This window comes from Melanerpes formicivorus, unplaced genomic scaffold (genome assembly GCF_026170545.1).
Source record: "Melanerpes formicivorus ecotype bairdi unplaced genomic scaffold, bMelFor1.0.p_v2 SCAF_36, whole genome shotgun sequence".
In the NCBI taxonomy this organism is placed as follows: Eukaryota; Metazoa; Chordata; class Aves; order Piciformes; family Picidae; genus Melanerpes; species Melanerpes formicivorus.
Genome location: NW_027142388.1, coordinates 1,322,666 through 1,350,045, shown reverse-complemented (window position 1 = coordinate 1,350,045; position 27,380 = coordinate 1,322,666). Strand labels below are relative to the sequence as shown.

Sequence of the window (27,380 nt, the reverse complement as noted above, 5' to 3'; positions counted from 1 at the left end):
CTCTCTTGTGTTTTCTGTCTTTAGCCCAATGGCTCCACACCTCTTCCTTGTTTTGGCATGGCAAAGAGGGATCTGGGCAATCCTCACTAAAGTCTTCCTTGCTTGTTCGTCATCCATCACTGTTATCCAGAGCCAAAAGCTAGAGTCCCAAATTAAGCCTCACTGTCTTCCATCATATCATATAAGAATCCCATAATTTTGTGGACACCAAACACTTCAAAATATACAAACACTTTAATACATACAAGTCATCATAATCCATTAAATATAATTAATTCCATGGTCTTCAAAATGTCACTATATTAACTGTAAGGAAAAGGGTTGCTCTGGTAGCTGTATGGTATTGATTTGATCTGGCTTCTGCTGAACCTTTCAGCATACTGCCAGGATTGTGCTGGACAGCAGCAGGTCTGCTAGAATCCACAGCACTGTGGATTCGATCCAAATGAAGCAGAGATACAATCAGAAGATTATGAAGTGAGAGCGATTAGGGCTGCAGGGGCCCCAGCGGTGTGGTGCAGCAGACACAGTGACTCCAAAGGCTTCCTGCTTAGCGCACTCGCTGCAGGTCCGGGGCCTTGCTGCAGGCGGCGCAGAGATGCTCCGAGGAGCAGCGTCCCTGGGTATGTCTGCAGCAGGGGAGAGGGATCGTGGTGCAGCTTGGGCACAGCAACCAGCGTCTTCTCCTTGCTCTTGGTTCCCCAGGCTGCTGAATCAGATGGTGAGAAGATCTATCGCTTTTTGCTTTGAAGTGTTTTATCTCTTTCCTGCATCTCCAGCTGGTATCAAACTTAACCACATGGAGACAATCAGACTGGTTTAGCTGATAGCCCACAGCTGTGACTATTCTCATGAACTGTCAACTCATAGTCACACAGCATGAATTCTATTCCTCAATGAAATCTCCAGAAGAAAGATTTACAGCTTTGGAGGGGGAAAAAAAAAAAAGCAGTGCAGAGCCCACAGATGGACTTGAAAGAAAAGTAAATAGCAGACCAGCTTTCTGGTGCTTCAGGCTTCCAGCTGTGTGGGTGGAGGGTTTGCAGTGCAGTCCACAGCAAGAGGCCACACGTTTACACCAGCCTCACAGCCAAGAGCTCCTAGGAACTGTGGGCAGAGATTAGTTCTGTCCTACCAAGAAGGGAGTTGAGCAGTAAGAAATAAATATATATACACACACACATACAGATATATTTTAAATAGATATATCATATATCCAGTGCATATATAGAAGGCATGCCATGTGTATATATAATAGAGGTGGCTTGTATAAAAAAGCTTCACATTCAAGTGCAGATACACATTCAAACATGAAGAGGGAGAGCTGCTGAAGTTCACCTTAAACAGGGGATCAATTGTAAGCAGAATTCTTATCAAGATCACCAAGATGTTTTCCCTAATTTCAAACTGTGATCAGTTCAGACAGCTGGTGTTCCATGATTACTGGCAAACAGAGCACAAAGAAAAGTGAGGAAAAGGAGGAAAAAAAAAAGACAGAATGGGAAGTCAGATGTAGTGTCAAATATATCTCTATATACAACAATTCTTTCCTTAAGAACCTTGCAGGGAGCAAACCTGATTTTTTAATTTGAATTCATACTATGATCCCTCAGTTGTGGTGCAGAAAAAGCAATTTGTGTGATCAGAAGAAGGGCTGAAAAATCAACCCTAAAAGATAGTTCACAAACGCTGGTATGAAATGTGGCTCATTCAGCCTCCTTCTGCACCCAGAATACGAAATGTATTGTGAGGAGACAGAATGCTGGGTGGAGATTCTGAACCTCTGCTGGCCCTCAGATGACTCAAAGTCTAAACAGTAACTCTCTCTTTTGAAATCTCAGTGGCCTGCATCTTTAGGTCATTGAAAACATGATCACAAAGTCCCCAAGTCAATCATCCTGATTTTTAACAAAGGTAGCAATGGAAACACCAGATGTCCCTAACTCTGTAATTCTACCAGACATTGGCTTTGCTTGACAGAGCAGCACAATGTCAGAGGTGCAGGCAGGGGGTTATGCAAAGTAGGCATGGCAGAACACAGCCACAGTCAGCAGGATGATGCCATTGATGTTCACCACGTTCCTCCAAAGTGGCACTTCACTTATGTCAGTCATTTTCTTCTTCAGTGCTTCCTCTTCCTCCTTGCTCAGTTTGGGTCCTTGCTGCTCCAAGCCACAGAACCAGTTGTAGGCTTTCCTACAGCAGCCTGCTTTCTCCTCACTTTCCTTGTTAACTGGAAGGAATAACAGACTGGTCAAGGAGTGTAAGCAGGAAACTGCACATGCACCAGGAGGCCTTTGTGACTGAGGGCATTCCTGTATGGTATTCCTGTATTTCATACATCACCCCTGACAGATGTGCTACAGGGAAAGGTTTTAGTACAAGGCAGTACAAAACCCAAGGTAATGTTGTGCTTGCACAGCTCACCTGGAAAGAAATTGATTTTCTACATGCTACAGAAGACACTTGGTGCCTTTTGTGGCCTAGAGACTTAGTGTAGTACTGCAGCAGCAAACCATGCTTCAAAGCTGAAAGTCCACTTTTTCAATACTTTCTACACTTTTAGTTAGAAGACAAAAAACAAATCTGAGGATACCTACAGTAAGGAACTTGACAGCACAATCAGAAGCCCAGCAAAGAGAGCAGGTGGCTTTGCCCAGTGGATGTCTGTCAATTCAGTGTCACAGTGCCTCGCTCCTTCAGTCTGTCTATGGCCCACTATTTCCAGGGCAACCCTCACTCTGGTTCCAAACACTAGAGTCTTGTGCAGGTCTGCCAGTGCACACCACCTCTGACCCAAAGCATCCCCATTGGCTTAGTCCTGGAACTGCCACTAGCTACCTAGAGAACAAGATTTTCTCCCTTCAAATGCGTTTCCCTTCTGATTTACACCGAGCTTGATGGAACGAAAGAGGGTTACTCAAACATGCTGATAGCATCTACAGATAGGAGAACACGAGATGGTCAGCAGTTACCTGACTCCTTATCCTTCTCATCAGCTGGCTCTGGCTCCTCCTGTATGTCGAGGTCAATGCGCTCCTCCTGGCTGTTCCGCAGAGACCAGCACAGGCGATAGAGCTGTCAAGAACCAAAAGGAGATGTAACTGCACCGCCCCGCTTGCAGGCAAATCCCTCTGCTCCTGGGCAGACCCCTCTGCTCAGTGGGTAGAGTTAGGAAGAGCCACTGAAGGCTGTAGGACTATGTGATGTGGGTAGGGGAAACATCAGGGATCAGCATACCAAGGACCAGTGTTTAAAAGCAGTGGTTTCTTTGAGTTCCCTTTGTTGAGGATGAGGCTGCAATAATACTTACATGTATGTCAGGAATGGGCTTAGTCATGAAGGAGACTGCCAGGATGACGATGGCAGAGACCCCAAAAAGAATAAGTGCAAAGTAAAGGTAGTGGATCCCACAGATGATGAAGGGGCACTTGGAAGGGCTCACACAACTACCAGTCCCGTAGGCAAACTCGGCAATCATTCTACTGAGTCCACAAAGCAGCCCAACTATCAGGCCCCAGAAGGCACCCTGCAGACAAAGGACAGAAGTTATCCAAATGAGTGACTTCAGGTATGGAAATTAGCTCTAAGCTCTGAGTCGCTGCTGGAGGAAACATGGAGTTGTTCTATGTTATGTTGCTTTGGCACATGGGCTTTAGCCCAGCTATTTTCAGTGACTGAAAGTGGCAATGATCAGCGGCTCAGAGACAGAACATGGAGAACACCTTATCGAGATCACTTCTGAGAGTCCATCCTTCTCCACACAATGGTCTCCTGACACAGGACAGGCTCTGGCCACAGCCTATGTGCCCCAAGAGTTGTCTCCCTATCTTTTTACCTTTGAGATCTAACTCCTTGATGGCTCTAGCATGATGGAAGCAGCTAGCAGGTGTCTGCAATTCCTCCTGAAGCACCTCTGGCTTCTAATGACTTTGTTACAGTTAGTTCCAAGTTAATTCTCCATGCCTCTGGTGGGTGTTTGGCTGCTGCTCCAGCCCAAAGTATAAAAGACACACAAGTGTCTGGGCACAAACTGAAACAGAGCAAATTTGGGTCTGTTTGTTTGGTTTACTGTAAGTGTGATGGAATACTGGAACAGGGCCTGCAGCCCCTGTGCAGTTTCCATGCCTAGAGATATTCAAAACCCAGCTGGACAGGACCTGCTGTTGTTAGCCCTGCTTATGTGTAGCAGGGCTTGGACTACTCCAGAGGTGCCTTCCAATAGACCATTCTCTGACTCTGTGAAGTCAAAAGCCTGATGATGGTAGCAGAAATCTATAAATCCTGATTTTAAAATATTCTGGGTTTAATGCTGGGTTTAAACACAAACCAGTTTTAGTTATTCAGTGGTTAAAGGTACACAATGTTTTGGAGTAGGACAAGGTAATTCAATTTGTGGCAGAAAGCAGAATGATTCTGAGCAAGAAACGTTGAGTAATCTTATCAAGTCATTCCCACACTGGAGGCTGTGCAAGGCTCCAGTTCTCAGCAGCTTTGATGGCAGTACCTGCTGTTTACCCAGGGGTATGCACTGAGCACAAACCCAAGGATCAGGCTGTATTCTTGCTCAGTTAAAATTCCAGCTGAAGGCAACAACAGATTTCCACAAAGGGCACAGAGATTTAATACATTGGTAGGTGAGGTTTAGCCAGGTTAGGATAGGATTTGGAGTCCCCCTTGTGTGTTAAACAGCCAGCAATATGGATATGCCAGCAAATAACCACTGGACTGGTCTTGAGAAAGCAGTGAGAAAATAGTTTGAGTCCTATTCAAAGCCCTTCCCTCTCTAGGCCTTCTCATTGAACTCCTCCTTCTTGGAGCAATGCCTAGCAATAGGCCAGTATTATTTATTCCTGGTATTATAGAAACTGAATTCCTGAGGATTGAGTCTTCAGAATGCCTGAGACCCCAGTTACCATGACTGGCCTATGGCCTCATCACAGCCCCTGGCAGATTTCGTCTCACTGACAAAGGCTTTCAGTTCTCAACATCAGAGATTCCCAGACTGTTTCTTAAAAGCAGTGAGAAGTGGTGTGTGAAACAGCAGCATGTTTACTTCAAAGACTTGGACAAAGTCTGTAGTAGCCAAGAGGAAGTTGAATGTTTGTTAAAGCAGTTGGGTGACCAATATCCTGGAAGGTTACTCTCAAACATGCCCACACTTGTTGGCACAGTGATAGAAATGCCAAGTCCCAGAGGTACCTAGGAATTCTTAGGTGATTGGTTATAATTTCATAGTTTCATTCAGGGTTGGAAGGGACCACAAGGATCATCTAGTTCCAACCCCCCTGCCATGGGCAGGGACACCCTACACTAGATCAGGCTGCCCAGAGCCTCATCCAGCCTGCTCTTAAACACCCCCAGGGACGGGGCCTCAACCACCTCCCTGGACAACCCATTCCAGGGCTTCACCACTCTCATGGGGAAGAACCTCCTCCTCACATCTAGCCTGAATCTCCCCACCTCCAGCTTCATTCCATTCCCCCTAGTCCTATCACTACCTGAGATCCTGAGAAGTCCTTCCCCAGCCTTCCTGTAGGCCCCCTTCAGATACTGGAAGGCCACAATTAGGTCACCTCGGAGCCTATGCATCAGATTAGCAAAGAACTTTTTCAAAGTCATCTCTGAAACCTCAAGCCCTGGGGCATGGGAACACAGAATCCCTGGGCTGTAGCAGAATTAAACTGGGAGAGGTTGCTAAGGAAAGACTGCAGGACAAAAAGCAGCTGTCCCAGTGCCTGAAGGACCCCTGCTGCCCAGCCTGTACCCACCTGCTCATTGACCCTCTTGCAGAAGATACCAAGCAGGAAGACAGCAGCAATGGGAGGTCCCAAGTAGCTTGAAATTGATTGGATGTAATCGAAGAGCTGCCCACTTTGCGCTGACTGCACCACAGGAACCCAGGCAATGCTGATGCCAATTAAAAGTACCATAAAAGCCCTGTAAACATAGCCAGATATTCAATTAGCCACCTGCTTAGAAGCATCAATCACTAAGGGAAAAAAAAAGAGCAATTAATCAATAACTTAAATGTCCATTTTGTATTTCAACCAGCAGAATCGATGATAATGGCCAATTACCACTGAACAAACAAAAGAAGTCCAGGTTGGACATGGTGTCTGTCTGACATTGGTCAGCATACAGCTAAACATGCAATCAAGACAGAAAATCACTTTTTCCCTTTGTGTGTCCAGAGACACACCAACTGCCAATCGAGCAGGCAATCAGCTTGCTGGTACTGTAGGCTGCCCTACCATAAAGCCTATGAAGATATTTGACAACAGTTATCTTTGAATAGCAGTGGGAAGCGCTGAGAATTAGCTCAGCTGCTTCATGCAACCCTGCCCATCAAACTGGAAGCCAGGCTGGCTGCCCTAGGGCATCCTGGCTGGCCACAGGAGGCCACTGCTGAGCTGCCCACACGCTGTAGACGCAGCTTTCACCCAGGCGCTTGGAGCAGTCTGTGGAGCTGCTCCGTGGCTGCACCAACCTGCCAGCCAACATCAGCTCTTTCTCAGATGGTCGTGATCGAATCTTGGTGTAGATGTCCATAGCAAACAAAGTGCTGGCACTGTTAAAAACGGAGGTCAGGGAGCTCATGAGGGAGGCCAGCATGACTGACAGCATCAGACCCCGCAGACCTGGAACACAGAGACAGGTGAGCTGGGACCAGCCTCCAGCAAAAGCCTCAAGATGTGGCACATTCCACATCTGCCAAGCAAGCAACGATGCTTGCTGAGCTGTGGAAAAGCTGCTGACAGCAGTGATGGGGCAACTCCTGAGCGTTCAGAGCAGTAGTGCTTCCTTTGTGAGCACTGTCTGACTAAATGCTGCAATCAAGGTCACAAATATTGAGCAGACTTTCCCCAACAGCTATAAAAAGGCTCACTCTTGCTTGCAGGTGAGTGCTCACTTGTGGTTTCTTTGTGAATCAGCTGTTTATCAAAAGATGTTTCTTTTACTGCTTGAAAATCAAAGTGAGCCTCCTTTGCAGACAAGATCTGGCCAGTGCAGCACGGGGCACTGCTGTAGCATTTTACTGATACTGTGTACAACAGTTAGAATACAATGGGCAAGTGTACAGGCGTCAGGGAAGTAGCATGGCTTGTGTCACAGTCGTGTCTTTCTAGCCTTCTGAACCAGCTCTGTGGTTTCCTGCACCAGCTGATGTGCTCAGCACGTCATCCTCCCCAGGGCAGTGCTTCATTATCTCATGGAACAGGTGTCCCAGGGAACAATGTGTGCATAGATCTCCTCCTCTCCTGCCTCAGTTGTTTAGCAGAAGGACTCAGGTGTGTGGCTCCCCTCAGAAATCCTGGCACACAGCCTTTTGTAAATCCCTGGCAAAGTAGATTCTTTTCACCTTCACAGAAGGACAACTCAGTCACCATTTCACCCCAGTATGTGCCAGCTGAGAGCCAGCATTGTCAGCATGTAGCTATTCTGCACCTACAGGTATTGCACCTACAGGTACACCTGGTGCAGAGGACCCCTCTGACTAACAGTACATAAATCTAGCAAGAGTGTTTGAACCCACTCTGGGGATTGGGCTCTTTTATCACCTGCTTTTGCAGTCTGGCAGCCTCACCTTTCTTAAACAAACAACCAAATGATCAAACACTCAGAGAAAGGGTCTTACCATTTGGCATAAGCTCCACTACCATTTTTGGGTAAGCAATATTTGTACAGCCAACTGCAGTGCCACACTCCTCCTGGCAGATTTCAGGCACAACACAAGCCACCACATCTGAGGAGAGGATAATGAGACAAGGTTAGACAAGGTTAGATGAACAACAGATTGCTCCCAAATTAGTAGAGCTTCTAAACTTTATCTCTGTGTTGAACCACTGGACTGACAGGCTTACTATCATCCTTGGTCTGCTGGCAGGCAGGGAGGGGACTCTAAGCCTCTAGCCTTCCTTTCCTCTCTAACAGAATGCTGACAAGTGCTGCAGGTCCAAAGAACAGAAAAAACCAAGCAGCACTAATTTGTCAGACCAGGACTGAGCAGCACAAAGAGAGCAAGTAGCAGAACAAGCAGAGGAACACAAAGACCCCTCCATCCAGCCTGCACACCTCTCCTCTACCCCCTGTTAAAGACAGTGATGGGCAGAGAGAAAGGAGATTGGCATTGCTCCTGCATGCACTCAAGACCATCCATGACCCAAAATACTGCTGCCTGTGACTGGGGACCCTCTGCCTCCCTTCCAGCAGAGTACCAGCCCCAGGCAGCATTTTCCACTCATTCAGCCAGTGAGGCCAGAAAACCAGACAGCTGGGGAGGGACAGTGCAATTTCTTTCCCCTAAAATGAACAGTAGGAGCATCAGCAGAAACCTGGGATCCAGGAAAAGAGCAAGCCACAGGGAAGAGGAAATGGAGGGAGAGTGGCAGTGCAGGAAGATGTTTGCAGTTCTGCATGCATGTGCATACCTGTGTACAGAATTCTGCTGATCATTCCAGGCATCACTATAATAAACATGGGCAGGAGTTTCAGGTATCCACACAGGACACAACCAGCCTTCACGTGGGACATGTTCTTGCCAGACAGACATCTCTGGACAATAACCTGTCAATGAGATGTGGCAAGCAGGTGTGACTCAACCGAGAACAGCATTGCCATGAACACCAGACACAGGGTATCCCTTAACCTCTGTACCAGTGAAAGAGCCTTTTCACCACTTCTGACACTAGCATGAATGAAAACTACATGGAAATCAAAGGCTAGCTTTGAACCAAGGAAAGGAAAACATCCTTTAGCCAATGTATGTTTAAGAGCTAGGGCACTTCATCACAAGACTGAAAAGCTCAAAAGGAATTAAATATTGACATAAGCAATAGCTACAGGGACACTGAGGGGGTTCATTGTTTACAAGCTCTGAAGATTATCTCACAGTTCAGAATGTAGATGGTCACATCCTCCTGTTGCAGGAGCAACTTTTCTCTGCTCATGTCACCTGGGGAAACTGGATGGGACATTTTAGGGAGAAGGGAGAAGGACTAGGCAAGAGTCTCCAGACTGGAAGACCCGACATGTAAAGAACATCCATCCAAAACTGTGCATGAGTGATGAAAGGCACACTAAGAGGAAACAAGCTCAGATTACTGAGTGGGGAATGGTGTGTAGACCCAGTCTAACAAAGCTCATTTGATTCTTGACGTCCACACTACAATCTCTCTGTGGTTTAGACATGGTCACACACAAAGAATGAGAGAGCAATTATCCAGTGTCCACTGGGCACAAAGTATTGTTTTGTTATTCTGACCTATTGCATGCCTTAATTACATGCATGCCAGTAGAAAATGACCAGTTAAGATGCGACACATGTGCCTTCTGATGGACTGTATAACTTTGCTGCATAATGTAATAAATGTCTTCACCTGCTTACATCTTGTCCTGGAAGCTGTGCTCAAGGTGAATCTACCATCTATATAACAACTATATTATAACAAGGAGAACTGAAGAACACCCCTGCCATTGCCTCACATGGGAGGGGTTTAGCAGCCAGAAGCTGGAAAGCCACCCCCAGTCCTAAAGCAGCTCAGTTACTGTGAGCCAGCTTTGAACTGCAGCATGGGAACAGCACCCTTGGGTCACACCAGGCTGCAGAGGTTTGTGTTTGGCATTTCCAAGGCACGTGGCTTCTGCATTACCTGATCTGTGCACCAGTACCACAGAGCAAGGATGCTCATACCAAAGACGAGCCCTGGCCATGGCAGATCCCCATTGATGGGGTCCCGAAAGATGTGGAAGGCATCCTCCCGAGGGGTGTAGCACTCCGAGCTGACCGTGGTGTTCCCATAGGAGATGTTGGATGGAATTGCCTCCATGTACTTCTTCATGAAAGCTTCATACCCTCCTACTTCAACAAAGGCTGGAAAACAGAAAGAAAAAGTAGCAAGTCTTTGATGGTGACACCTCAAACAGGGCTAGAGATGTGAGGAGAAAAACCTCCTCAAGATGGATGCAAGCCAAAGCCAGCCAGGACATGCTCTCAGAAGCCAGAACACGGTGTTTCAAGCTTTCAAACCACCTAAGAACCAGAGGGACCTTTCTTTGTAGATTCCTGCAGAGCTGGCAAATGTTGGGTTAGGTTCCACTGTCTCAACACCTCTTACACTGCCCTTGCCAAGCAGTGACGTGACAACTGTTAGGGAGCACCTAAGGCAGAGGCTCACCACCACAGGCAGTCTGAAGTTATTTCTGTGTAACAAGGGTGGACTCATTTCATTTCAGGGAAAGACCCAGCCAGAGGAACAGCAAGTGCTGAGTAACTGGAAGGACAAGGGAAAGACACTACAAGTTCATGGAATCTTAGCAACTGCTTCACCAATTCTTCCTTTCTTATGATGCCTTCCTATGAATTCTTCAGGAAGCTGATTTCTGTTTTGAATACAGATAGATTTCTGCACCACACTGTTCTGTTTCTAGACCTCCAGTCCATATCTGCTGGCCAGCTGGCATCCATAGATCACCAACAAGGCTTACTTAAAATGTTCATGCGCTTGGGGTGTTTTAACATGAACCAGCAGCTAGAGACAGAGTAAAAACATGCAACGTGATCAACAGCTCTGCACCTTGAAGCGGCAATGTTTGTGCCTTAGCATCTGAATAGCTCTGAAATGACTCATCTTAAAACAAGGCACTCTCTGAACAGCTCTAGAGGATCGTCACCACTTGCAAACAGCTCTGCTTTCACCTCACTAGCCACCACTGCTCTGTGCTATTACCTCACACATCCACCTGCACTGCTCTCGGTGACTAAAGGGCTTGGCCATACTCCTATTTTCTTCCCTGAAGCATAGGTAGATGAGCCTAAATCTGCTGCTCAAGATAACAGGGTTCCACACTGCAATGTCTGTTTCTATAGCCACCCTGGGATTTGTGGTTGAACAAATTTGTGGCTAATTAATCTGATTTACTTACCAAATCCCATGAGAATGAAGGATCCCACTATCATGATGAATGTTTGTAAGGTGTCTGTGTAAATCACAGCTGCAAGGCCACCTAATGGCAAAGAAGTCAAGACAAACAGGTTACCTCCTGTGCAGTGCCTCAGAGGAGACCAGGCTCTTTTATTTTCTTCACCACCTCCCTCTTTCACACAAACTCTGTTCAGGTTTTCATTTCTCCCTTCTTGTCCACCTCCCCTTTTTTCTGGCTCCCCTGACTTTTGTTTGATGTATCAGATTGCTCTGCAAGCTCACCTGTGACGGTGTAAAGAGCAGTAATAGCAAGCAGGATAACTATGGCCACATAAAGATTCAGCCCTATGGCCAGCTGAATAAATACAGCCCCAGAGAAAATGTCTGCCTAGAAAAGAAAAAAATGACAGATTAAGCAGTGCTTAAATTCATGATGATAGCACATTGCAAGAGATGGTGAGGGTACTGCACACACAACTCCCCCATACACTGCTGCACACACCAAAAGAAAAAGAAATGGACAAGAAAACAGAGGCCATTGTAGTACAAGCTGCCAGGCCCCTTAGTGCCCTGCTGCTTCCAGCACTGAAGTTGGAGTATCCAGGACTTTTCCAAAGGATCACTTTGGGTGGACATACAGTCACCTCACTAATCTCTGCTTACAGCCTGAGACAGCTCTGTGTGGAGATGGATTCTGTCACTCCTCCAAGACACGGCAGGGTTCAGGGCTATATACATCTCTTCCCTTTTCCTTGCAGATTGCACACGTGTGGCATAGCCAGACCTGCTGGTTTGGAGCAAGAAGTGACTGAAGGCACACACCTCCTCTTATCTCCAGTTCTAAGTTCTTGTCAGAACAACTACCACCAGCTGGCTAACAGAAGAGACCTCCAGCTCTTGCATAAGAAGGGCAGCACCCCAGGTTTCGTCTCAGTCAGTTCCTGAGTTGGAATCCTCTCCATCAATGCTGTTTATCCAGGTCACCAGAACAATCCACCCCAGTGCACTTATAAAGTGTTACTGTAAATTCTGCTTTCATTGGAGGTTTGCATCTCTACCTGCCCTTGCTCCTGACCATGCAGTCCATGGGCTCACCCCCACTGCATGCCTCCTTTCTGGATCCCACACCATCACAAAAGGGAGCCCTCAGTGGACAGCACAAGTCCTAGTGGCATTCAGCAAGCTCAGGAGTTATAAAATGCTGCAGGAACTGCCCATATGCAGGGTCTGAGAAACAAAGAGAACCTGTCATGTGCCCTGGGGTAAAGCCTACACACACCACTACTGCTGGGCAGCTGCAGGACAGCCAGAGCCTGTGGCCACAGACCAGGCACTGGCACTGAGCGAGGTGAGTCAGGGCAGTCTCACTAACAAGCTGCTATGCAGCCTAGCTGGCTGAGAGATGCTGGATGAAGAAAGCCTCTTCATTCCAGAGACACTGAAACCAAGGCTGCAGGGTCTGATCTCACACTTAGTTCACTCTGGAGAATGAGGAAGAGTATGGACTTCTGCAGCAAGAGCTCCTCCAACCCTAGTGCCCTCACACACAGAAGACAGCTGTGAAGCAGAGTGGGAACCATAACAGAGATCCCACTCCTAAAGCTCTGCCTCCAGAGCAGCCTGGGAGGATTTGATTTCATGTAGGCTTTAGTCTGTAACTGAGAACCTGGAAGTCCTGCCTCTGGAGCATCTTGGGGTGATTTGATTTCTTGTAGGCTTTAGTCTGGAACTAGGAACCAGGACTTTCAGCTCTTTCTCCCAGTAGCTGTTAGCCCATATCCTTTTGTGTCCTCTCTCTAGAGTAGCACTTTTCTTCCTACCTTTTCACAAGACTGATCAGCTTACTTCCCAGATCTTCCATTGTTCTTGGCTTCCATTTACCCTACATATCACTAAATATTAATGGCTATAAAATGACCCCCCAGAAAGAAATGTACAGTTAATTATTTAGCATCCTGAGTAACAGATCAGCTCCTTCAGATTGCTGAGATACCTTCCAACTTCACTGCTCCTCCCTCCCAATTAGATTATTGCCTTCCAGTATTTCCTTGTTTCTTCATTTATACTCTTTTATAGACACTGTTTAATCTTTATCTTAACTCTGAATAGATTAAATCCTCTCATTACATTCCAAACTGTCTCTCTCAGTCCACACACAGACCATGTGGGAATGACTGGCAGAGCACACAGCAACTGCATGAACCCAGCTGCAGGGGCAAGGTGGGGGTCAGGGCAGTGGCATGGCCCTTTGCCCCTGACACCATGGGTTATCCTGCTCCCTACTCCCCCCCTGGCTAAGCCTGTGCCCATACTGCACCTGTGCACAAAGGCATGAAGGAAATGCTGTCACATGTAGAAATCACACTTCAGAGTTTCTGATTTCTTCAAAAGCATTCAGGTCTTCGTTCCATTCTGTCATAGTTTAGCCAGTTACTCTCCACCCACTGGTGGCCACTAGGCCATTTTCCTTTGGCCAGTGGTGCTGTGGGCACTGCTCACAAAGCACTGCATGCTTAGGAAGCACATGAGGCACCCAGAGATCAACACCCCACAGCATGGCCTTGTCTGGCAGGTGGTTGATTAGCCACAAAAGAAGGTAAGAACTCAATAGGAAATGCACAGAAAACATGCAGGAGAAGAGCAATGGCAGTGAGAGAAATAGCAATGATCTTGTACAGAGGTGTGCCGAGGAAACCTGACCACTGCGCTGTGCCAGGAGGAGCATGCCAGCAGGTACGGGAGCTGACGTATTCCACGCTGGAAAGCACCACAATAATTATCTTATTAAGAACATTAAATAACATTTTAATACATCAAGGAAGCAGCACAGGGAATAACTACCCCAGAAACATGATGCCACTCTTTTCCCAGAGTGAGTGGCAGTATCAGTGCCATTCAGACTGCTAGGTGTGCCTGGCCAGTAAGGGCAGGGCAGGAACCCATCCTTCTCTATCGGATCTCAATAAGCCCTGAGGATCACAAGGGAGTGTTTGCAAAGCCAACAGTCAAGGAAGTCAAATGCAAATCTCCAAGCCAGCTCAGGCCTGGAACGTCAACACAGGGGGCTGTCTGTGTGTACAACGTGCCTCTGGGAAGAGAGACCTGTGCTGGCTTCACACAGCATGTGTATCTCTGTGGAGAAGCTAGCCATGGGCCAGGCCAGGCCAGCTCCTCCCCTTCTGCTTCTGGAACTGGTTCATCTGGAGACAGTTTGGGCATGGTGCAGAAAAACCTCCTCTGACAGTACCTGAAACCTGCAAGGACTTTGTTCTGCCTGTTCTGAATAAGATAGGGCAAGAGAGCAGGGCTGGGCAAGGGACAGGAGAGCAAGGCAGGAGCCTGCTCTGTGCGTGGCAGCCATACCTGCACGTGGGGTCACAGCCACCACCAGAGGTGTGCTGGGCAGATGGGGAAACCAGAAATGGTCAGAGAAACCTGGGCACCAGATTCTTCCCCTGCATGCCACAGAGACCCAGCTCCATGGCAGCTCCCCATCACCTATGGAATAGGTGGGCTGATGGGAAGCTGGGCTGGGCTGCTGCGGCATGGATCTCTTGGCTATTGCTTTGCTCTCTGATCAGACAGCACCACGAGAGCAAGAGGAGACATCCTCTTGCCTGGAAGCAAGACACTCCTGCTGAGACAGGGTGGAATCCCATGCCCAGATCCATGACAGAGGCTGGGAATAAAATATGGATAGTAAATTCAGAACCTATGTAACACCTCGATGAGCTCATTGCAGACATGTTGCAGAACGGGACTGAGTCATCTGACTGGAGGAGTTTGCCAGCTGCCAAAGCTGCTGGAACTCTGTGTCACACCTGGATTTCTGATTACAGTAAACCACAACAGCAGCAAATTAACTAACCATTTTGAAATAGATGGCAATCCACTGCTGAGGCCAGCTCCACAGTACCAGCCTGTTTAATTTATAACCTTTCAAGGATCAGTTATCACAAAGATGTGAGAATGAGTGCAAAAGGCCAATCTTTTAGCTTAAATTGCACTATTATCACTCAGCTCCCATTCAGAGGGCAAAGAGTAATCTACCATGGCAACTTCTGCAAAACAACAGATTGAGATATGCCTGAACTGTGGACTCCTTTAGGGGCCTGATGGTTTCAAGCCCTATGGAAAATACCAAGCCCATTCACTACTTCACAGCAATACAGCCACTGACTTCATAAATATTTTTCTTATCTAGATCATGGTTTTCCCAAGAAAGTTTGGACCAGATGATCCTTGAGGTCCTTTCCAACCTAGTATTCTACAGCTCTATGATTCATTAACTTTGTGGCACCTTCAGCTTTATACTTGCCCAGTAAAGGAATCTCTCCTTTTCCCTCCTTTCACCTCAGCTGTTACAATTTCCCTCCCTTGCATTTCCCCACTCCCTTATTTCCTAAACCCTATTATCCTCTTTTCTCCATGTCCCTCTGTCTCTTTTCCCCCAGCTGTATTACTGATTACATGTTGACCAGAGGATGCTCAAACAGAAAACTACCAAGTCTAGGGCCAAAAATTCTCTCATGTGTTTCATGGATCCTAAGGACAATAGCCTGTACTGCAATACAAGTCTCCCTCCACTCTGACTTGCTCCAGAGGAGAGCTTAAGGAGACATAACCTGGAAAAGAACAACAAAGCACAACATGCATCAAGAGACACAGCCAGGAAGGTAAACACTTAGCTTGCAGAACAGATCTGGATACACAGCCTCACTAGACAGAAGACACAAAATCATAGTTGTACAGCCCTTAATCCAACCAGGGGCTCCAAATCCAAACCAACTGATAGGTGTGAGCAGTATTGCCAGTGAGAGTTGCTTTACTTTAGGATAGCACAAGCTGCAAGAACTGCTGTGAAAGTTTCACTTACTGAGATCTTTGTGAAAATGTACAGCAAGATAGACAGGACTGACAGGTAGACCTGAATCCTCTTCCCACCAAAACGCTTCCTCAGATACTCTGGCATTGTCACCACCTGCAGGGGGGAGATAAGGTTTCAGATCATGGGGAACAGATGCAAAGCAAATCAGAGGAAGATTTTTGCTACTCGGATACTGTAAGAGTGGAGCACAAAGGGAGGAGAGCTACAAATGCAGTTGGTAAGGAAAAGCAGCTAGAGGAATTGGAGGATAAGGGGAGAGTAGCAAGTCCCTCTCAGCTCAAGAGTCAGGACAGAGAATGCTGCCTTTGCAAAGATACCCAGACAGAGTGTGGTACACTTCTAGCACAACTGCATCTCCTGCCATTTACTTGGGGTTTGCAGCACTCAAGACCTGATTCACAAAATGAGCAGCAAAGAAAGGCATAAGATACTGTATGGACTTACCCCAGCTTTGATATAGATGGGTACAAACACCCAGCCCAGGACAGCCACGATTATCAGAGCCTGCAGCCAAGACAAAAGCAGCTGGATTAGCCTTGTCTCCCCAGAGAGCACACCCAAAGAGCATTCATCAGACCCAAGGGCAGCTACAGACCCATCTCAGAGTTCACTGCAGCCTTTACCCTTCTCCTTAAATATTTCTGTCAGGAGTACTTGACCATTTGCAGCAGCCATCTACTTGCTAAGGAAAAAAGCAACCTCCCTCAGGGTGGTTTGAGTCCTTCACTGCACACAGCTAAATGCAAGGGACGTATTGACCTGTGTACACTCATTAAGTCCTCTGTGCCATGGTGTAACCCCTTCCACAAAGGAGAATTGAGACAAACAAGGGCATTATTATCCATACCCACCGAGCTTGGGAATACAAGGAAATGGATTCAGCCAGCTCAGGTGAATCTCTGTGCCACTGCAGTTAGTACTACTTCTGGTACACCAAGCAGTTAATTCAAATGCAATCTGGATATTTCTCCCCTATGCTACAAGCATAAGAAAAACACATACATCATCATCAGAGGAAGGAGAAAGCAAAGAGGGAAAGATTTTTTCAAATGCAGGTGGTTCTGAAGGATGCTCAAAATTTCTTGCAGCCTGTGAAGATATCAAAGCCCCTGCAACAGTTCCTATGCAGGAAAAGGCTGCAAAGAAATACTGTGGATTACAAAAGAGAGAAATTCTTCCCAACACCCTGCAGTCTGAAGGTGCTGTTTGTAAATACTTCCAAAGTCATCAAAATCTGTGCAGAGAGAAGGGGATCCACCACTTGCTTTGGTTCAAGTGCCCACTAAGAAGCTTCATTCAACAGAAAGGCCCAAAGGCACTTCCTGGTCTGTCCATAAATCAAGCATTGCCAAGCACAGACTTGGCCACTCCTGAGTCATTTTGCTTGACCTCTGCAGAGCAGGCTGCTGCCACCCAGCTGCTCACTGCGGTGCGAGCCACTTACGTTCCATTCAAATCCTCCGATGGCGATTCCTCCAGCCGCTGCTGTTCCTGCTATGCCCACAAAGTGCCCACTGCCAATGTTACTGGCAAACAGAGAAGCACCAATCTGGAACAGAAAGAACAATGTTTGGCTGTTAGGTGCTCTTCATGCTAACTTTCGAAAGTCCTGTCCCTCTGGCATGTGAACTCAGCCCATCCAGCAGCAGATTAATTGGCAACCGGCTTCCCTGAGACTGCCTCTTATTGTTCACCCTCGAATCTGAGACTCCAGCCATCATGTGGACAACAATGAGAATGAATAGGAAGATACACAGAGGATCTTCTTCCACATGAGGCAGTTTATGACACCAATCCAGTCTTAAAACCTTTGCAGAGTTACTGATTTTCATTTGGGAAGAAGACTGCAATCTGCCTTGCTTAAGGAGGAAAGGCTAAGTGCTTACCCAGTGCATACCCATTCCCTGTCTCATACTCCACAGTCTGTGGCACTAACTGTATCACCCAGCAGAGCTGTACAGACTTTAGACTTGCTTCACTTTTAGTCAAAAGATGGCAATTACTGCATTCAATTCTGAAAGCTGCAGGGCAGAAAGAGCTGCTGAGAAAATGCTTCTGGAGGATGCAAACAAGAGCAAATCAAGGAGTTATATCTAACAAGCACTGGACCTCTAAGACCTCTAAATATTGCACTGATCAAACATACACAGCAGAGGGGGGAACACAGGAGCTGATGAACACGGGGGGATTAAAAAAGGCAAGGTTAATGTTGGAGAGGCAGGAGCCTCTCATACTGTGCCAAAAGATCCAACTCTTATCAGGTAGCTCAGATAACAGAAAATATTAAGAGACAAGGTAGGAGCTTCGTTCCCTCAGAATGAAACCTTTAAAAGCAGCAGAAATGCTTGATGATCAGTTACCAGGTCAGATATTGAAGGATGCAGGATGAGAACTCAAGCATGAAAAAGAGGTTGGGCTGGGTATTAGGGGCAGAAGGCATGTGAGCTGCAGGAGCTCATGAGCTGAAGTGGCTCCAGGGTGAGGAGAGGAGGGTGAACATCTTTTTTATTCACTTCTATTTTTATTTTATGTCCTCTGAAAGCTACAAAGATAAGAGGGAAATGGGGTTAAAAAGAAAAGTAGAACTGAGGCAGAAGAACCTTGGCTGACCAGCTTTGAATGCTCTCAGCTGGGGCAGTTCTCTCACATTTTACATGGACACAAGACCTGCATCCCACACGTTCTGCTGATGGAGTTCCTAAGCACAGGTGACTGTGTCTTCAGAGGCACCTCACAAAGGGGAAGAGTGTTCCTTGTCTGCAACTTCCTTGGAGATTTTCAGAGACCTGAAATGTACCTAGAGGAATAGTTACACATTTCCAGGCCTGCAGGCACTGGGGTGGGATCTTTGAGAAGCAGCAAAACTGAAGTCAATCTTTCTGAGAGCAAAGGGATGATTGCCTGAAATTCAGGAGGATGGAGAGATCTATTCTGTAGAGCTCTGCCCTAGCCAGAGGTAACAAGCATGCTCTTCAACTCACAGTCCTGATCTCTAATCACACAATAAGCTTTCCTCCCCCATTTTTCACATGAAGTGTACAAATAAATTCACCAGAGGATTCTACTCTTTCTTTTTCAAGCTTGCTATTTTTCTCTCCTTTGCTCAGTTTGATCTTCTGACTCTTCTGGTCTTTTTGCAGTCAAAGTGTTCTTTGGCTATGAGGGGAAAGTCACTCAGCTCTGGATTTTTTATTTTCACACATTTCTGGAAGTCAGCTGTGCCCTGCAGAAATGTGTCCACTTTGTCACACAGCAGATATTTCTACAGGAAGGCCAAGTGTTGCAATAAGCATCAGAAATTCCTCTTCTAAGCCCTTTGTGACAGCAGCAGTGTTTTCCCAGCAATGATGGTGAGGAAACAAACACTATGGGTAGCAGGCATTAGCACTGCTGGCCAGCTTTTTCCCTGCAGATGAATAATTAAACTTAAATCTAGGTTACTAGAAATGCAATCACCAGAGAAGATTAACCACATTAATCTCTGATTTTATTTAATGTGTTCCCTCTCCTGTTTCAAAAGCTTAAAATGTACTTCAAGGAGACCCAAGCAACTAAAGCAGCTAAGGAAGAACGTTAGGAGCTGACAGCTGTAGTAAGCCTGGGCTTAGTGCTGAAGCCCAAGACATGCTGCAGCACTTCAGGACAATGCTGTGTCCTCAGGCTTACCCAGAGGAAACCTGCACTGGAAGCCTAACACCAACCCAAAGCAATGCAGAGTTACCAACCCATTGAGGGCTAGCACGAGGACAAAGCAACACCACTCCCACCTCCTAAACTTTCTTCTCTGAACTGGGGAAGGCCCTGTGCAGCAGCCCTGCAAGATCCACACACATTACTGATGGATATTGTTCATTGTTGTCATGCAGAGCATGGCTTCACAGCTGGGCAAATGCAGGCTTGCCCTCAGCACTGAAGCCTAGGAAGTGCCTTTGCCAAGCCTGCTCGCACCCTGGGAGCTTCTGATGTTACAGCAGAACCAGAAATGTCCAGTCTGCCAGAGCAGGACTTTAAGGATGAGGGAGGGAGGCAGATGGGCTCTGGGTCCAAGCTATCTTAGAACCATAGAATGGTGGTCCAGGTCAGAAGGGACCTCCAAAGGTCCAACCTCCCCACAGTCAGCAGGGACATCCTCCATTAGATCAGGTTGCTCAGAGCCCTGTCCAGCCTCACCTTGAATACCTCCAGGGAAGGGGCCTCAACCACCTCCCTGGGCAACCTGTGTCAGTGTTCCACCACCCTCATGGTAAAGAACTTAGTTCCTAACATCCAATCTGAATCTGCTCTTCTCTAGTTTGAAGCCATTGCCCCTCATCCTGTCACTGCAGGCCTTTGTAAACAAACTCTCCCCATCCTTCCTGTAGGTCCCCTTCAGGTACTGGAAAGCTGCTATTAGGTCTCCCCAAAGCCTCCTCTTCTCCAGGCTGAACAACCTCAGTGTCTTGCTGAAGAACTCACTGCTGCAGTAGTTTGCAGTGAAAGAGCTGGTTTCTGGAACTGCCATGGGTAGATGCTGCAGTACAGCTCTGCACACCCCAAGGAATATGGGGCTGAAAGTGGGGAGTGACAAAGAGAAACCATTTTCTCTAGGTGTGAGCTGTTCTCAGTGAGTGTGTCAGTGAACTGGTTTCAAAAATGCATCTGGGAGGAAAAGTAAAGAAGAAAGTTGACTGAAAGGACTAAAAGCTGCCAAGAGGGAAACAGAGGACACAAAGCTAACCTAACCTGAGGCAAAGGTGGAACATTAACTCTTCTAAACCCTTGGGAGAGGTCAGGTTTTAACAGGAGTGCTCTGTTCAGGAAGTGTCCCACCACACTCAGAGAGATGATGATCACTTTGCTTTTCCCATGTTACTCATTAACAGCTTCACCTTGCTCTTCTCCTTAACGTGAGGATGTGCTGCCATCCTCGTCTTGCTGTGCCAGATCCCAAGCAGCATCCTTTGCAAACCAAAGATTGCAGCAGGAGCAGCTTGTGGGGCTTACAGGTGATGGCTGCTACCCCTCCAAGGCCCTGCTGTCCCTGTTGTCCATGCTCTGGTTTGAAAGTGTCAGCCTGGTACCAAACCCTTTTCCCTGATCCCTAGCACACCTTGCCTTACACAGAGCAGCAGAAGCTTCCTCATGTCAGCATGAGGTCTTGGCCCTTGCCCTGAGGTATCACCTCTCCCATGGGTCACCTGCAGAAGCTGCTTCTCAGACCTCTATTCTCTGGCCAAGTCTCTCACTCTCTTCTTTGAGAACTACTCCTTTACACAGTCCATGCTTTAACTCACAACTCTTCCCTGCAACATGTGACCCTACCCTGGTGGAAGGGTATCACTTTTCCTACCTGGACTTCTTGGCATCACAGAAAAATCAGTGCACTGCTTACATGGACTGCTACTGCCACCCTTCCAAGGCTGAGACCCAAAGCAGCAAGTGTAGAAGGTTTTCTTCTGCTTTCCCAATTACTCTGCAAATCCTCTGTATTGCACTGGTGCCAAATGGAGCCACATTTATACACTCTGCAGTGTTCTGCAGAGTGGGAAAGATGAGTCCAGTGCACAGCAGACAATATGTCTCTGTCTACCCACTGTCTATCTCATGGATACCAGAATATGCCTTTGCTGGCTCCTCACAGTAGCACCAGAATTCTGAGAATATGTAAGGCTCAGCTGGATGCAGAGACAAAGAGATCCTGCTGGTGGTCAGACCTGATGGCCACAAGAACAAGCCATGCAGAACTGAACTAAAACCTGTGGGGTTTTTCCTCAATTTCATACCTGTCTTACAAAGATCAGCACTTAAGTGACAACAACTGAGCTGAGCTACATTTCTGACTGGAGTGTGCCCTTGACTCTACATGCTAACCATAGCTGGACTTCAGATGCTCAGCAGATACTCTTTGTCCCGTTGGTATTCGCGCCTCAGGGCATGAGGTATGAGGCAACCCATAATTTGTGCAGACAGCTCTGTCTGCAAAGCTACATAACCTGAAGAATGAAATCCAAAGGCAGGAAAGCTCCCAAAGTGAAGCTGGGTCTTTCTTGAACTGTGCTGTGAGAGTGGCTGCTGCCTAAGCTGGCTGCTGCCTGGGCACAGATGCTTGGTTTCTTACAGTGGCAGTAAGGGCTTGGCTGAGCCTACCTCCCTCAGCTAAAAGAAGGGAAACCTTGGGTTGCAAGGCCCATCCTTACAGAGCTGGCACTGCCCCCAGGCTTCTCTGTGTCTTTCTGGGAAAAGAGTGCTGGTTATGAGTCTTTAAAGAGCCTGAAGACAGTTCCTGAAAGCCCAAGAGACCAAAGCAGCTTCTTGAAGCTTCTTCTGTGAGTTTCTGTAAGAAAACTGTGGAAAGAGCACAGCATTTCCTAGTTTGGGGACTACCCAACAATGCATCTGGGTTTCTGGCAGTCAGTGAGGATGCAGTGGTGTACCCTGATCCCTAATTAACCACTGAGCTGGCTCATCCACTGCACAAGGGCAGTGATTTCAGTGAACCAGCATAGAAGTGACCAAGCAAAACAGCCAGAAAAGACTAACACTATGGGCTCAGATCTCCAAAAGACTGAGCAACCTTTATGCATTCTGCTGGAGCCAACAATCAGGGTCACAGCTGGGCAGATGTGGCTCAGGACAACTGGTTTTCTCCTGCTTTATACACTGAGAAATTGAATGACAGTCAGGCAAAGTGACTGCCCAATATACAAAATCTGTATCAAAAGCAGAACTAAGCCCCAGCCCTGACTGCCAGTGAACAGAATCCTCCTCTTAGGCCTGTCAGTAAGAGATCCTAACACACTGCTAATGAGCCTCTGCCCCTGTGGGGTCAAGAAAAGCCACTTATGGCTACCCTGTAGAGCACAGAATACAGCACACCCACTGAAAAATGCCATTAGTTTGAGGGAATTAAGTTCAAAACAAGATTGTGGGAGGCTTTTATTTATCTACTTTTCATTTCTCCCTGCTCCAGAAAGCAGTTCCATGGCAAGGCTCACTATTCTGAAACTGCAGGGAAGAAAGAGGAGTCCACTTATAAAATAACATTCCACCCCCCTGCCTTTCATCTTCACTCTGTTGCTTTCCTGAGCCATGAGGGTTAATCCTGCTGTGGCACAAAAGAAAAGTCAATGCACAGAAGAAGTTTAAAAAGACACCCAGCATCAGCTGCTGCAGATCACCTCTCTAACTGAACTTTCCAGGCTCTCATTGGGTTTCTGACCATTCCAGCCCAGTTTGCAGTGGGTGGTAGACATCCTGTCTACCTGCTGAACTGTGGGAATAGGTGTTCTGGAATCTCTTTTGATCTAAGACAAACTTTTCAAGGTGGTGCTGCTGACATAGTATTTAGTTTGTGGTTTGAGTGCTCCTTGTTTGTTTGTTTTGAGTGATACCAGGAAGAAGAGCAAGAAGGGTTGATTTTTATGGTGTAGAAAGACACCCTTGTCATTCCAAAGGGAAGGAGTGAAGGGATGCTCTAGGACTCCACTAATGACTAGCACTTCAGAGTTTGGGAAGGAGAAATCCTAGAGCAGCAACCACTGCACTGTGGGGTCATGCCCTTTGTTTTGCCACTGGAGGCAGGGAGCTTCTTACTGGGTTTGTACTGGCAGAGATCTCAGGGTGAGAGAAACTGCCCTGGCTCTTAGGTGAATCTTCAGGAGTGCTCAGTGCCAGTGCAGCAAGACACCAGCTTTTTATGGTGAGTCTTTCCTCTCTTGCTTCTTTCACCTTCATTTACATCAGCACAAAAGGGCATTCACATTCACCCTTGACAGGCATAGGGAATTACACAAGGTTAAAGCCAGGCAACCGATTAATGTGACAGTTAAGCAGAGGAATCTGTCTGGTATTCCTCTCCCTGCCTACGATTATGAGATTTAGCTTCAAATAACTTGGAAATTTTCTCTTCCCTTGGCCTTCCAGTGGAGCCTGGAATTGTCTTAGATCTCCTATCCCAAAGGAGGAAAGCTCTTACTGTCATTAGCCTTAGAACTGTTTGCAGTCCCAAGCCCATCTAAAGGCAAGCAGCATCTCCCTAAAGCTGTGAGGATTTCTGCAGTGTGCTTTCAGAAAATTCCTACAGTTTAGACACTGTCATCTCACTGAATCCAGTGTGAATCCAGGGGGGAATTAAGAGCCTTAATGGAGTACAAAAATGTCTTTGGAGACAATGCAAGATCAGGAATGTTAAGGATTTCCATTCAACTACATGGAAGCAGGGACAACACAGGGAAGAGACAAAAATGCAGGTGCATCTAAGTTCTCTGCTTTTCAAGCAGACTGTATGGCCCAGGAGAAACAGATGATTGGTTCTAAGATTTCTGCCACAGGCCTGCTGGATGGCTATGGATATATTTTTTGCCTGTGACTCCTTTTCTCCACCTCAGAAAAGAATACAAATGCAGAGAAGACAAACAATGTGAGTCACAAATAATCTTAACTCTATTTTGCCAATACCTGTTATGGTATCTCCAGGATTTTCTCCTTGTACAGTTCAGAACTTGTTACAGAAAGAGGAAACAGCAAAGCAAAAAGAGGAAACTATTTGGTAAGTTAGTTATTCTCTGTGATAATCTCAAAAGGGGCCAGCTTCTTTGAGTACAGTGGAGATAATAAATTGAATATGTGAAGAGGTTTTAAGGTATGCTGAAAGGCAAGGCACTGCATTTGCCTGCACAGACAATGGAGACAGCTTGGAGATCAACATGCACACCTTCCCCAGCATATCTCCCTGCCTATCAGGTGACTTTTGTTGTGCAGTTTGTCCTGTGTCAGCAAGGCTAGAGAAAGAGGAGGTGTCTATACCACACCACTGCTGAGACTGTGATGGCTGTGGTGAGATGCAAGACACAGCCATATGGAAGTGAATGCCTAGACACACACATACTGCCCAGGGAGGTTGTGGAGGGTGTTCAAGGCGAGGCTGGATGCAGCCTTGAGCAACCTGGTTTAGTGGAAAGTGTCCCTGCCCATGGCAGGGGTTTGGAACTGGGTGATCTTTAAGGTTCCTTTCAAGCCAAGCCATTGCAGGAGATGTTTGACACACGGGACACAGAGCACTCACCGGCCACCAAACCATGCTTCGGCCAGCCAGGAAGAAGCCTCCCACTGTCCCTCGGTTGGTCGAGTACATAGCCTGGGGAGAAAAGGCAGCAAGGGTGAATCATATTGCAGTGTAACAGGCAAGCTGCACACAAAGTGAGAACAAACTGCTAGAATGAGGGGATAAATCTACACAGAAAGTGGAAAGAAAAGAATGAGTGCTCTCTGCCAAAGAAAAAGGACCTGTAAAGAGCAAGCTTATGAGGAAGAAAATAATACAGCTGGTGTCTAGGTCTGCACTAACCACCCCAGCTTCACTGCTTCAGCACAACTGCAGTGCAAAACACTGAAGTAAAATTCAATTTAGCCAACAAAATGCTCACTCAGATAAAAGTTCACCTGAACACTTCATCAGGGGTGCAATGCCTTGGACTTCAGGCTTCAAAAGGGTCTGTGAGCTGCAAGTTCATGAACAGAAACGATGTGGCTTTTTTGCTCAACACTACCTAGCCCCAGCAGATAGCTACAAAAATCTATTTTCATGTTGTGATGTGCCCACTTTTCCCTGAAGTTAACACAAATACATAAATAAAGTAGCCAGTTAAAATTTCCTCTTCACACACTCATTTTGTGTTTGTCAAGGGATGGGCGTTAGAGGGAAGCTTCAACCAATTTTTGTTAATGAGCCTGATCCGAATATTGGCTTCCCATTGTCTCCTCTGATGGACTTTGAATAGGCAAATAAAGAAAGGCAAGTGGGGAAAATGAGCAGAAGAGAGGAAGTAAACACAATGCATTTACACCTGACTACACACAGCACTGGGTAAATGTTCTTCCAGGGAGGAGAATGTTGCTGCTGAAAAGAAAGGGTTCCCTGACCTGCTCAGCACACAATTGCCTGACAGGCCACAGATCAGCCTTTCTTTGTCCCAGACCTTCATGGAGCAGCCAGACATCATGGAGAAGACCCAGGTCCTCCCCACCAGACAAGGCACTCAGCTGTACTGGGGGCTCCCAATTTTTTTGCTACATTTTTGGCATCTACTACCATGAAAGAGGTAAGGAAAATGCTGTGTCCTTTTGGCCTACACCCTAAATTTTTGGTGCCAGGCTGCTAGAAAGGGAGGCTTGTTGGGCAGGTGACATCTCAGCACTGTGAAATGTCCCCTGGTATGCTCCTGGCAGGCAGAGGATTACTGAGTGACAAAGCCTCCTCTCCACTTGTTTACGGTCAGGTGTTCAGGTGCCCCAAGGAAGCAGAAATCTGGCAGCATTCCCCCATTTACAGCTCTGTAGCTCCCAGTGTTGGCCTGCTGTCTTCAGACACTTCAGCACTCAGGTGACAAACAGGACAAGCTCTGCCCTTTCCCACTAGCTGTGCTGCTTCCCCTTCACATTCAGCACTGCGCTTTCCTCCTGGTCCTCATACAGCAGAACTGCCGGGGTGGGCAGGAGGCACTACCGTGCTTAGATCACCAGCAGAAAGTCACTGCCAGTCCCTGCTGCCCTGGCACTGCACCCTGTTGTCAGGACAAAAGGAGGCACCTACAGTCCTGAGCCACCTCACTCCTTTGCTGGAAGGAATCTGCAGTCCCCAGTCTGTCACACCGTTGCAGCTGGAGCTTTACTGCCTCACCACCGTTCTGCCCTCCCTGCACACTGACTTCACCTCTGTCCTCCCTGCAGCTCCTTCTTCTCACTAGTCCCTCTGGCATCACCTCACACCACCAGTCCTCACTCCAGCCCCTGAGCTCCATGGTGCTAAACCCCATCTCTCCAGCTCTAGCCTGCTTTCTGTCAGGGTCCCTAGCTGGCCTGACCTTTTCTGATCAGGTGTCTCCAATCCCACCCCACACACAGCTCATCACTACACCTTCTCCACTAGTTCCATTCATCCAGCTAAAAGCTGCCTCCCCAGTCACCATCCACTCCCCAGTCAATGCCCACATTTTCCCCACCATGTACTTACCAACTATCTCAGTTAAACACCAAAACCTTTATACATTTTTACATTTCCATTTACTGAGCCACTTTCCCAAGCCCCTATAAATCATTTTCTCAATAAGTAAAAAGCAAATCAAATCAATAAAATCCCAACCTACCCATAGTCCCACCAACAGGACTATCACAAAATAGGAGACAATAACAGAGATGTCTGCAGCATTGTTGATCTTTATGTTGGATTCCATCCTGGCTGCTTCCCTGGTTGTCTTCTTCTTTCTCTCCTTATGCGCTTCTTGCAGGGTTCAGGTTAATGATAAACTGCTGTCATCCCCTGTGTCTTATATAATATATAACTTCAGATTCACTTGTCTCCCATGGGACACAAGTTGAAGCCACTGCTTTCCTCAGGCAATTCCTTCTTCAATAGTGTTCCTCTGTCACAAGTGCTGCAGACTTCAGAGTTCAGCTGCCCTGCTCAGGGTTTTAACATCCACGGGCAGATGTCTGAGGAGGAATGAGCAGGGGAAGGAGTGGCTTGGCTGCAATAAACCTGCATATTTACCTGCACTGGGTGAATGCCTTTTTTTTTGTTGTTGTTGTTG

General features: G+C 47.0%; 1 protein-coding gene across 1 annotated transcript; it reads right to left on the bottom strand.

The window, feature by feature from the left end:
- Positions 1-215: 215 nt before the first annotated feature.
- Positions 216-27,380, bottom strand: SLC5A1 (solute carrier family 5 member 1). Its single transcript, XM_068157236.1, has 15 exons — positions 26,937-27,380; positions 24,857-24,928; positions 17,258-17,362; positions 16,258-16,317; positions 15,802-15,906; positions 11,208-11,313; positions 10,927-11,007; positions 9,654-9,874; positions 8,433-8,568; positions 7,640-7,747; positions 6,491-6,641; positions 5,772-5,940; positions 3,314-3,529; positions 2,976-3,078; positions 216-2,233 (listed from the first exon to the last, which is right to left on the bottom strand). The coding sequence occupies exons 1-15, from the start codon at positions 27,021-27,023 to the stop codon at positions 2,013-2,015; spliced, it is 1,941 nt and encodes a 646-aa protein (XP_068013337.1). The 5' UTR covers positions 27,024-27,380; the 3' UTR covers positions 216-2,012.